Source organism: Poecilia formosa, unplaced genomic scaffold, assembly GCF_000485575.1.
Source record: "Poecilia formosa unplaced genomic scaffold, Poecilia_formosa-5.1.2 Scaffold622, whole genome shotgun sequence".
NCBI classification, from domain to species: Eukaryota; Metazoa; Chordata; class Actinopteri; order Cyprinodontiformes; family Poeciliidae; genus Poecilia; species Poecilia formosa.
In genome coordinates, this window is record NW_006800561.1 from 93,496 (window position 1) to 106,331 (window position 12,836).

Genomic DNA, 12,836 nt, shown 5'->3' on the forward strand with positions numbered 1-12,836 from the left:
CACCAACATGCTGTGCGAGAACGGAGAAGGGTGACCATCGTCCGGCCACGCCCCGGCCCAATCGCAGGAGGCTCTCCTAACGACTGGAGTCGGACTGTTTTGTTGATATTCCCTGTAGTGCAGCTCCATCTAGTGGATGCATAATGTAACTCCAGCCTCTACTGTAGCATCTATTCTATGCGCCTTATAATGGGGTGCGCCTTATATATGAAAAAAGTTTTAAAATAGGCCATTCATTGAAGATGCGCCTTATAATCCGGTGCGTCTTATAGTGCGGAAAATACGGTACTCTAAAAAGAAAATTGAACCAGCTTAATTGAATTGCTTCTATAGGTAACAAGCAATTAAATTAAGTTTATCCAACTTAATTTAAGTTTAACCAATTCAATATATTATAGTCATCCAACTCAATTTGTTAATTTTTTTAAACAAATTTATTAAGAATGTTTAAGATAACAGATTTAATGATTTGGGTCAGTTTTACCCAAATTATTTCGTTTACTTCAAAAAATGGTAAATTGACTTAACGTGTATAGCACTTTCCCAGTCATTTTGACCACTCAAAGCGCTTTACACTAGAGTCACATTCACCCAATTCACATGCAGATCGGTCAACAATTTGAGGTTAAGTGCCTTGCCCAGAGGAACATTGACATGTGGCAGGAGGAAGCTGGAATCAAACCTACAACATTCTGATTGCAAGATGATGACTCTACCCACAGAGCCACAGAATCTGTCCCTGGGAAGCTTGAGTCATGGTGTCAGACATGGGACACAAATATGGTATTGAACTTAATTATTTCAAGTAAAGTCAAAGTAAGCAGGTCATTTAAGGAAAAGATTTGTAACTTTTAAGTTAGAGTGTATTTAGAGGACACTGTAAAAAGAGTATCAGGCTGTAAACTAAGAAGATTGAAGCCCAAAATATTTAGTTTGGAACTACTTAAAAGTTTGAGTTGACTTTCTGTAGAATTAAGTCCAAGAGATTTAAAATGTTTATTACAACAAAATAACAAAATAAATGAGATTTAAGTAAGAGTGAGAATATTTGGTTTGAGAGTGACTTAAATTTGTCATGTTAAACCCCCTTACGAATTAAGTTATAAAAACTTAGCAAATTGAGTTGGAAGGACTTAGTGATACAAAACTGGCATTGAACTCCATTCATTTTCTTTACACCCTTGTCCCTTAGTGGGGTCAGGAGGGTTGCTGGTGTCTATCTCCAGCTAACATTCTGGGCAAGAGGCAGGGTACACCCTGGACAGGTCACCAGTCTGTCTCAAGGTAACACAGAGACACACAGGACAAACAACCATGCACACACACATTCACACCTAGGGACAATTTAGGAAACCAGAGTACCAGGAGAGAACCCACCACACACAGGGAGAACATGCAAACTCCATGCAGAAAGACTGGGTCTGGGAATTGAACCCAGAACCTCCTTGCTGCAAGGCAACAGCTCTACCAACTGTGCCACTGTGCAGCCTGGCATTGAACTCAATTGTTTTAATAAAGTCAAAGTGAAAAGTTCCTTTAGGTTAAAGATTTGTAAGTTTTGAGTTAAATGAACACAAAAAAGTAAGTTGTCATAGCAAAAGCAAAAGAATGAAGTGAAATTAATGTAAATAAATCCAGAAGATGAACTGCAGCCCAAATACACTTTTTAGAGTGNGGACAAGACTGTCAAAGAGTTTCTGCAAATGACCATGGTGCCCAAAGCCCTGAACTTTTAAGATGAACATAGCTTTGCAGACATGCTACAAAATTTTCTCAGGTGATAGCTTAAAAACCATGTACCAGTCCAAGTTGAAGACTGTCTTGGACATCATTGGAACATTCAGAAGTTCCAATGAAACAGTATAAATCTGTTGCCAACGCCTTCTGGATGTTTTGCAAAGGTGTTTAGAGAGTTCTTTGCTTTGACCCATCACAGGATGTTCCTTGTGTGACATATTGGTAATGACACACCTTTTGATAGGCCATCAGTTTGGACTGAACCAGCTGATATTCATTTGCATTGACAAAGGGCAGGATAAGTTTCTGATCACTGATAGATTTCGGCAGGTGTCTTGACTTTCCACCTCCCCTCTGTTCAATATTTTTTCTCTGTGTCATTTCACAATATTAAACATAATTTGTTTTAGTTTCTGTCTACGTATGAGCTACTTGGGTTGTTGCTGTCATGATTAGTGATTGAAGAGGACCCAAAAGCAGCAGCCAAAAGTTCAGAATAAGTGTGAGGATTAAACAAAGACAAAATCCAATTTACAAAAAAGGAACAGCCAGGGGAAGACAAAAATTCAAGCAAATACAAAAAGACACAAGGAGAGAGACGAGATGTGGCAAGATGACAAAAACAAACTGGCGACTACTAACAGAGAGAGAGAAGTTAAAATACCGTGAGGTTGAGTAGGAACAATGTTCCTGGCCTGATGAGGTAACTGACTGCAGGTGTGAATACAGTAGTTGGAGCACGAGTCAGGCTGAGGGGAGGGAGGTGGTAGTACAGGGAAGCTGGGAAGATATACGAGAACACAAGAGAGAGAGGAAACACAAGAAAGCTGGAAATAATTCTAACACTGAAGAAACTCTAAGACTAAAGAAAACATGATAAACTAGAAAGAAACAAAGACATGAGAGGAAACTATAAAAAGAGCTAAACAGAAACGAGGCTGGTCTAAAAATAATAAGGAACACAGAACGAGAATCACTAAAGAACGACAGATGTAGACACAGACATATAAGACTAACTAAACCTAGAGTAAGAAGATAACTAGAAATCGTACAAGGGACTGAAATAAAGAAACAGAAAAATCTTACAAAAAATCAATGACAACAAATAATCAAGAATAATAAATCAAAGAATGAACTGAAACACAATTGATAAATAAAACGAGCAGCAAAAACTATATATATATATATATATATATATATATATATATATATATATATATATATATATATGAGATAGAGTGGGTCATGGATGTGGAACCCAAATGGTTGACAAAATAAACTCAGTTAATTTTTTTTATGTTGTATTTTTCAGAGTCTGATTCTCTCCACCAGTCCGTTTGGGGATGATGTGAGTTGGTGTAGCAGGAAGAGGTTCTTCATTCAGCTAAGATCAAATATTGGCTATTTGGCTTTTTCCCATCAATATTCCTCTTTTTCTTTTATATTTCCTTTACTTTATTTTTTCTTCACAGCATGCTTTAATTTTAATGAATTCACCATCATCCCTTCTTTCTTCTGTCGCCGTCCCTGTCTTAGTTATTTCCTTGCCTCTTCTGTTTCTCTTTATTTGCTTAGCTATTGTTTTGGTTCTTTATTTCCATCCATTAGCTATCAGCTTAGCAGTGCATTATGAGTGTGAGAAGCGCTGCTCGGGCTTGTTGTGTGAAAGAAATGGAGCCGGCGTGACCTCGAACTGTGGGCGGTGCAGAGCTTCAGTCTGGCGGCTGCTCTTCAGTCAGAGCGGAGGGAGGACACGGTACACACACGCAGCCAAACCACAACAACGAGCAGCACCACAGTTAGAGCAGCATGGAGCTGTAAGGACCTGGGACTGGCCGGGACTGGTTTCCCATCAACCGACTTCACTAAGGTTTCAATAACTTCTCCGAGCTAAGTGCGTTTTTCCCGCAACATGGAGAGTAAAGGCAACGGGCTGCTTCTGGTTGCGCACTTTATCCTCATCTGCCAACAAGGTAAGGCATGCCGCGGGGTGTATTTGGGCCACACTACACGTATTATGCAGTTTACTCGTGTTCAGGTTCAGATTTAGCTGAAAGTGATTTATTGATGTATTTCTTTTTTATAATTGCTGGCCAACTTTTGCGGTTATTGCGCAGCAGCTTCAGGTGCGCTGTTTCGACATAAACAAACTAAAACGATGGCGCTGCTAATGAGTTTGGATTGGATGCTTTTGCCCAAGTTTAATTCCACCAAACAAAGAGCTGTGGGTCTTGGCTTCATGTGTGTGATGTCTCCTTTGTTTTCTGTTGAAAATCACCCGGTGCTTCTGTGAGATGATAGATTAAAACGTTGGGAGGAGCAGAAGGTCTCCTATCAGCTCCAAAGCGGAGCTGTCAAGCATGAAAAAGTGGTTTGGACGCGGTCTCACTGGTTCATTAAAGCTGTCAGATGCTCCTAATCTGTCTGAAACAACAGCCGTAATCCTCCAGTGCTTCACAGAGACATCTACTCTCACTGCACATGAATGCTCTTATTTCTAATTGGGTAAAGTTTCTGTTGCTGCAGGTCAGATGTCAGAGAGAAAACAGACCTCCAGGACAGAGAAGTTTGTCAGGATTTCATCTTGTGTCTAAAAGCAAGAATGAAGTGATCCAGAGTTTTAAGGACTTTATGTTAGTAAGAAGTCAGTCTTGTTCTGATTGTTCCACTTTCATCTTGGCAGCAGCCCAATGAGGTGCTTAAAATATTTGGTTTCACTCTGATTAACATCTGAGAAAGACAAAACAGCTCAGATTTTATAGGAGAGGAGAGATTTTATAAACGTTGCAACTTTTCTTATCACAAATTGCTTAATAAATGACAATTCACTGGAGAGGAAGAACTTTTGGAGTCTCTTGATAGTGTAACATTTTGCAATACTTTTTAAATCCCACATACCGTTAAACTGATATTTCAAAAACTTGTGATTTCTTAAATGTTTCCTGGCCCACTTTGAGAGGTAAATGTGAATGAATTACATGATGATGATGATGTTGTAGTAATAAGGACAGCAAAAATGTTGATTGCTGAAGAAGCAGCTCAATCAAAAAGTGCGGAGGAGAAAGTCTTTTGAGAACTTGTTCAGACTGAAGCTGACAGCAGTGAACCCTGCTCAGTCACTGGGGTTTGCTGATTGATTAACCAGGCTAACTGTTAGTAGAAGTAGAAACTCATGATGTATTTAATGGGATTTTGTTTGCACAATGACTGTAGCAAAATGTTTACTAACAATGGTTGAATAGCACTATATGAAATATTACAGTATGTAGAAGACACACATACTTGACAAAGACTAACCACTGCTGTGCTGCTGTTTTATAATGTCTCTCAGTTTCCTTATGCTTAGACAAGTTATCAGTCATTGAAATGCAGAGGTTGGTAGTAACTAGTTACTAGGGTTGTCAAAAAGAATTGATATTTTAATATAATCTTTAGTAGAATTTTTTTAAAGATTCTAATTTTTATCAAATTTAATATGAGCATGCCTGACCTCCAGACCAACGTTTTGCACTGGTGCACCTAACTTTTGTTCTCAGGTACACCAACACAAAAGTTAGGAACACCATTTTTTTTTCAAACATATTTGTATTGATTATTAGCAAAACATTGGTAAATATGGTACAAAACAATCATTCCATCAATAATCTTTAGTTATTATAGAAACCATGTCATAAAAATTACATGGAATCAAATTTTAACGGATTTTAAGCAATCAAATTTTAACGGATTTTAAGCCAGAAACAAATCCCCTAACAGCAGTCACACTCGTGCAAAACTTAACTGAGGTAAATAAATAACATTTGCACAAAGTAGAAAAAGATAGCATTTGAGATAACTTTGTTTAGATAATATCTCCACATTTGTGGATACATTGTTCTCAAATATGAAAAGAGAATAAAAAAGATTTCTCATAAGCAGTTAAGAAGGGGTGCCAAATTTTATACAATCTATTTTCAGAACCTTGGACAGTAAATGTTATCTTTTCCAAGTCCATAGAAAACGTATTAGTCCTTATCCATTTTATATCCCCTATAAAACCGTCCTTATCCAGTGTGAAGGGGGAGCTGGATCTTCTCACCATAATAAGATGGCAAAGGATAAAAATGAGAGCGTTCTTTGTTTAAAGCATAAGTCCAGTTTTGACACAACTTCAAAGATGGTGGGGAAGGGGTTTAGCTGGATCATCACCAATCTCTGATTGGTTTGGGCCACAAAGTGAACCTAATGTGTGCCTGTTGTCAACCTCAGGAAGATTTTCAGTGTTAAACTCAGTTTTTTGTATCTAGACTGGTTGCAGCAGGGCAACCTCTTCTCTTTTTTTTATGTCAGGTGCGCTATTGAGAAGTCTGGTGTTATTGGTCACACTCTCGATCCCTTCTGACTCGTATGCCGTCGTTGTCCAAACAGTCTGACTTTTATGTCTCAACACTTCCACAAGAGACATTCAGCTCCTATTCCGTCCAGAGCTTCTCACCTGATCATGAGCTGCTCTGAGTTTTAATCTCATGGGAAGTACATCCACAGAAATCATGAGCCTCTCCCTTTAGCCAAAAAGACGAGGCAAACAGTGTTGTTTGCATCCTAGATGCAAACATCTTTGAGTTAGATGCCTTGGAAAAAAATGGAGTGCTGAAGAATGCGACATACTAACCTAATCTACCATGCCATGGGGTTTAAGAGCAATTTAAAAGGCCAGTAAAGCTCCTGTACCTGCAACAGTGAAAGAGAAAAGCTCTCGGTTGACATAAGTCAACATTATCTGTTTAAATGTGAACCGTTACAATCTACTGCCATATTTGATCTCTATAGAAAATATTATGCAAAATTGCCAGAAAGAGAAATTGTACAGGGATCCTGCTAGATAAATCTGCATGGACCAAATCCTTGCATACATTGTAAAAAAAAAAACTGCTTTGTATTAGCCAGATCCATGTTTTATTTACTATAAAACTATCACTTATTTCTCTCTCAATAGTAATGTATTATCAAGAGAAAATTAGCAGGCAAATGGAAGCACACAGTGATACTGTGGGTGAGGTTGGACCAAAATGCAAGTGAAGCAAAGGCAGAGGGTGGATAATGATGAAAAAGGTTTTAATAAGAGTCCCAAAAAACAACTTACAAAAAGTGGAATGTCAATTCTGATGAAAATGACTTTAGTGGTTTTAGTGTGCAGGATGAAGATGAAGGTAGCGATCAATGACTTTTCCTGTCATGTAATCAGAATATACTTAATCTCATCATTGTTTTAAACAGTGACAGAATATTCTTAAAGCCATTTGTCATTTTGACAGATTATGATTCACACACTTGGTGCAGACACACAGACATTTTCAACATTTTGCACAGAGTACATCACAGAGATCACTAAATCAATCAGAATGAATTCACAACTCAGTATTCTCTCTGATCTTGACTGAACTAAATGCATCTCGCCATGCATTTAGTTGGCGAGACTAAATGCATGGCTGAACTAAGTCAATCTGATCTTGACTTAGTTCAGTCAAGATCAGATTCTCTCTGATCTTGACTGAACTAAATGCATCTCGCCATGTTGGATCTGACAGCAACTTGGGCAGGAGCAATGAACAGGACGCTTCGGAGCACGTCTGAGCAATGCACTCTGCTTGATTTCCCCCCACTACCCCTCGTTCAGAGAATTATGCCGACTTTTGCTTGCGTCAGATAAAATTTTTTTCCCTGATTTCAAACTTCATGGTAGCCAGAGATGCAAAAGCAGACTTCAGACTTTTCTTAGGTTTGACTGTTTCCAGTTTCAGAAACAGTCTGTAATATGTAATCAGGAGTGAAAGTAAGCATGAATGTCATACTAATGAATAATGTTGTCCCCTCTTGAGTTACCGTACTGTTAACAAATAACTGGTAACATTGTATGTATGGATTCTCTCTGTTTCTCAACAGTTTGCTGATTAAATTAATTAACAGCAGCTTCAAAGCTGGATTGTTTTATTTGATGCTTCCATGAAGCCGGATTTATGTTAGTTGTAGCATTGTGATGGTGCTTTACACAAATATCTTACAAACAGAATGGTTAAATGACTTTGGGACATTTTAGAGGAAACCTAACACCATGAACAACATATTCTCTTGCTGTTAAGCCAGCGTCAGTACATTCTTTTACTTTACTCATTGTGTTGACTATCTTCAGCTTTTAGTGGGGCAAAGATAGGGAATAAACTGAACCAGTTTGTATCATATGACATCACATTATCATTTGATAAAATACTGTCTGATATTTGATAGAAATATTTCTGAGACCTGTACCTCCCCACAGTACAAGTAAATCTGTTACTATTTTTGCTTTGTGTTTAAAATGGCAAAGTACATTGACATATTTTTTAATGCAATTCTAAAAATAGTCAGCAAAAAATATGTTTAATTGGTAAATGTGCTTTTCTGAATTCAAAATATGCTTTGCCTTTTGATAATTACATGACCATGAAAGCCCAGTGTATCAGGTATTATACAACAAATTTGTAAAAACTGGAAAATGCTTCAAGTATTTGCTGCTTTGTTTTAAGTTCAGAGCATCCAATAAACTGTTCTGGTTTTAAACATTTAATTTTTGTAACAATGGTTTCTTCTGTCAGCCTTTAAATGATTAAACAACTTTCAGTCATGAAAGCAGATTGAAGTCTTTTCTTTAGCGTAGCTTTTCATAACGCTGATATTATTTGAAACTGGAAACATCTCAACACCTAATAACAATGTTCAGCATGCTAAGCTTTAATTTATGGCAATTCTGTTTAGTTTAAAAATCTACATGTACAAACTATAATGTTTTGTTATATGGAAGTTTATATTGTATTTAATCAAGCTTCCATTGTGTTAAGTGAGTTGCCAAGCAATAACGATAACGGGGAAAAAGAACAGCCTGAAGTAAAAATGTAAGAAGTCTTTGCCTAACTTTAATTTTCTTCATTTCAGAGCTGACTTTTTTCAAGTTTGTGTGAGGAACACAGTTCCAAAAAATGATTGTATTTCAACAATCATCTCCTATAAAGTTAAGCTGATGACACATGATTGCATGACAATTTGTCTCACTGCCAGTCTTTGGAAAAAGGATGAGACGCTGTGGCAGTGTGAAGCTGGAGCAGAAGTGTGAGAGTACAGAGTGGGTGAATGGGTGGGAGAGTGGGGTGGGGAATTTTGGGGTCCCTCAGACCCGGAGGCCTCACAGGGAGATTGGAGTGCAGGTTAAGCGGTGCTCCTTCGTTCATTAGTCTTCCTCAACATCCCCAGCCTCGTTACCAACCCCATTTCCTGCCAGCTCTCATCTCTGTTTTCAGTCCTGCTTTGTCTACTGTACACTGTAAAAAACATCATACCTTGCATCAGATAAGGCTTCATGAGCTTTAGTCTGTGGCAGAAAATACAGAAAATCAATTCCATTTATGTGGTGTTTGTGGGTCAACTTTAATCATAAAAAATATTTTCAAAATGGTTTTAAACCATTTAAACTGACTTTTAAATGTCAGTTGTTCTTTTAAATAAGCCATGTAAAATTAACAGTGTGTTGACAAATGTTCTTTGGGCTTAAGGCTCTATTTTTCCATGGGAATTGTTTTAACTTAGCGAAATAAAAAAAAGAAAACTTGTGATTGTGCTTTTATAAAATGGTGAATACAGTTTTAATGTTGCCTACCTCAGTGTAGATATGTTAATATGTTAATAGTGTAGCATGAAATAATGAAGGAAATTATTTTAACTCTGAGCAATTATCTCCATATGATGCATTGTACATTGGGATACAGATTGCGTGAAGAGAGTCCCAAAGGCTTAGAAATGACTTTCTAACCTTTTTCTGATTTAAAGATGTTAGTGAGCTTGTTTCTCATCTATTCTTGATTATGTTTTTTTTTTTTTCGACAGAGCCATGATGTTCAAGATCATTTAGGCTTCGTGTTGTTAAACAAGTCCTATTTAAGCCATTTTAAAAAAAACTTTACAGGTCTGGTGTTAACCAACCTGATTGTGACTGAAATTCAACGGAGCTCTCCTGGATCAATTTTTACTTTCAATAAAATAATAAAATATAATATTCTATCAAGGTGTAATGAAGTATATTGATTTAGTATAGTGCTTTTTTTTTTCTTTATCTTTATACACATTAGGGCTGTTGTAAACGACTAGTAATTTACCAATTATTCTGAGAAATAAATGTAATAACTTTAAGGTGGCAAATATTTTCTTAACAGTTCAGTATGAGTCGAGGAAGCCTGAAGACCTACTTTGTTTAAACATGTCTTTGGTGGTTTAGTGTAGGCTCTGTAGTTGATAGTAGTTGGTATGTGAAAAATGTTTCTTGCAGTGTATTCCCTCAAGCCAAGATCTTTATATTTTGCTATTTAACATTTTTTCTAACTTTTTCTTTTGCTTTTCTTAGCTCTTAATCTCTCATTTTCTGTCTTTCTTTTACATCTTCTCTGCTGCTGCACATGTTTTGTTAACCATTTTCATGCATCGCTCCCCTTTGGCAGCGGCACAACTTCATTCATCTGCTGTCTACTCTCTTTCTTTTCACCCCTTAAGGTTTTTTTCTAATCCTCTTCTTCATTTGGCTGCCCCCTCATTTCTGGGTGTGTGAGGGTTGAAGGATGGTGTTATGGGGTGGCCATATTGTCCTTGTTGATGCCTGCCTGGCGTTCTGCCACCACATTGACCCACCCTCTCCTTCACCTCGTCTTCTGTGGTTGTGGCTTTTCAGAACTATGTAATGGAGGATGTCAGCAGATCCAGGTGGCTTACAGTACCTCTGACAGGACCCCTCACACCAGGGTCCTGTTTAGCAGTAAAACAAGGAAAGCCTCTGTAGAGGAACTTGTAGAGAGCCATTGGATTTGGGATCCACTTGTGGACTGGCTGCAAGATTGTAGTCCCTGTTTGATCCCGAACCTTCGATGGCCCTTATCTAAAGGGCCATAGACCAACGAAGCGCTACAAAGAAAAAGCCATGCAGTAAAAGACCATCGATAAAAGGCCTAAGTGGAGGACATGGGCTGGAAAAAGTCCTCAACAGTGAAAGGGCTGATACGCTCCGTTTCGTTTCCATTCATCGGCTTGTGGTGGGGATCTAAGCAGGTGACTGCAGAACTGCTTTAGCAGATGTTAGATCACACAAAAGGCCTTAATGAGCTTCAGCAGGGCCTTTCTCGTATTTACAGAACATTTGCATTTCATGAATTAGTCCGACCTTATTATCCAGATCAGCTTCTACAAATTCAGCAGGAATGAGCTTAAGTCTTCAATGACCAACATTATAAGCTTACAGTACAGGAAGTCAAACTCTACATGCATGTCTCTATTTAAATCACTCTGACAAATTGAGAGAAAAGGCATTGTTTGAAGAAAAGAAAAAAATAAATAAAAAATGGGTCAAAAGTGGGTTTCAGGATTTCTTTTAAAAAATTACCAGGAGTGATGATGCAGTACCGGAATTATGATGCTAGACTGATGACCAAAAGGTAGCTTTTTAAAAAGGTTAAATAAATAATAGCTTTACTGAACTCCATGGGGACATTTTGTTGTTTTCTCATGCTGCAATGAATCCTGTTTTAAATCACATTTCACGTTAAATCTCACAGCGTTGTGACTCGGGGATTAAATGTATTGCAAAATGTTTTGCCTCTTTTGCAATTGTGTTAAAACTTGTAGCTTATAATAGTTTTATTTAAATGGATAACATTGAATAACTGAAAAAAAAAAGAATGATGGACAGAAAGTAAGCCAAAGCAGCTGAGAATACACCTGTGCCAAAATGTGGGTTTCAGAAGAGGGTTGATGTCTTGTATAAAATATGATGCACAATACAATCAACACCAAACACAAAGATAGTGATATTTTAAGTGCCAAGCTTACATGTGAGTTCATCAGTGGCGCAAAAAAATGCAGTGTATGCAACGCATAGGGGCGCTGCACTAGAGGGGGCGCAAAAACGATGTGGGAAATGTTTTTTTTCTAGTCAGCAATTAACAGCTGTTTGTGTATAAAATGATCAATGACAGAGGAACAGCACTGATTAGACGCCTCTCCCCTCCTGCCAGCCGCTCTCCCCTCCCATACAGGTAGCTTAGGCGCGTTTGTTTCTTTTAAATTTGAATTGTAGTGCACTCGACAACAGGGAGCTAAAGATGGGGCGGCAGAAAAAAAACTCCGGGCCACAAAACAGAAAACGGAAGAGAGGGAGGAATAAAGATGTTGGAGAGACGAAGAGAAGCTTTTCAAAGTGGTTGAAAGACAGTAGATAAGTAATGTCAGTGTATCAACAGGAGGGTTTTACACTGACATTCAGTTTAGCTTAAGCTAGCCTAAAATGACAGGTGGTTGTTGTTGACTCCGCTCATATTGAACCAATACGGGACAACCCTCTAAATGTCTGATAGACACACCTATCACACACATCTCATAAATAAGTCTAATAATAATGGCCGAAACAAAACACCGGAAATATTAAGGTCAGCTAAATTGTCATTGCGGGACCTAAATAGGAGAATCCGTCTCTCTTTATAGATTTTTCTCTCTTCTTCCTCACATCGTGTCTTTAGGAAACTTTCAAAACAAAAACGGAAGATTTGGGATGTATCTTACTTTTGACAAAATGAAAGAATTACATATAAATAATAGTCTTTACCACCTGTGTAAACTTTGCTGGTGAATGTTATAACACATAATATAAGTTTTATAATATGTGTTATATTGTTTCATTTCTAATATAGGCCGTTGTGTCAGATAATCTAAGTCAATGTTAGAGAATAATTATTTTTTTCAGATTTACGGAATCTCAGTTAGCCTTCATAGCGGGGCTGAACCCGGTACCCAGCCACCATGCCTAGGTGGGCCCCATGTGGGGAAAAGGAGGGCTTGTCCGCGGGTTCCACGATGGCCCCACATGGGTTTGCTCATGTAGGGCCACAGCCCACATGGGCACTACATGGGCCCTAAATGGACAAACCCATGTGGGTTCTAGACACAGGCTAACAGAAGTGGCTTTTTGGCTCTCTTATATATTAAATGATGAAATATTGTCCTGTTTTTTGTTTCATTCTTTTTAATTGCCCTGTAGGCAGCAATTTATCCAC

At 38.0% G+C, this 12,836-nt stretch overlaps 1 protein-coding gene across 5 annotated transcripts in view; it reads left to right on the forward strand.

Annotated features, from left to right (window-relative positions):
- The first annotated feature begins 3,476 nt into the window (after window positions 1-3,476).
- The window catches only part of ptprz1a (protein tyrosine phosphatase receptor type Z1a), a 109,233-nt gene continuing 99,873 nt past the window's right edge, over window positions 3,477-12,836 (forward strand). For 3 of the 5 annotated variants that reach the window (XM_007541664.2, XM_016665806.1, XM_016665807.1), the window contains exon 1: window positions 3,478-3,710. In XM_007541664.2, coding sequence (XP_007541726.1) covers window positions 3,650-3,710 — 61 coding nt within the window. In that variant the 5' untranslated portion in view covers window positions 3,478-3,649. Of the gene's footprint in view, window positions 3,711-12,836 lie in introns of all 5 variants that reach the window. The other 2 variants (XM_007541662.2, XM_007541663.2) reach the window with 1 other exon arrangement.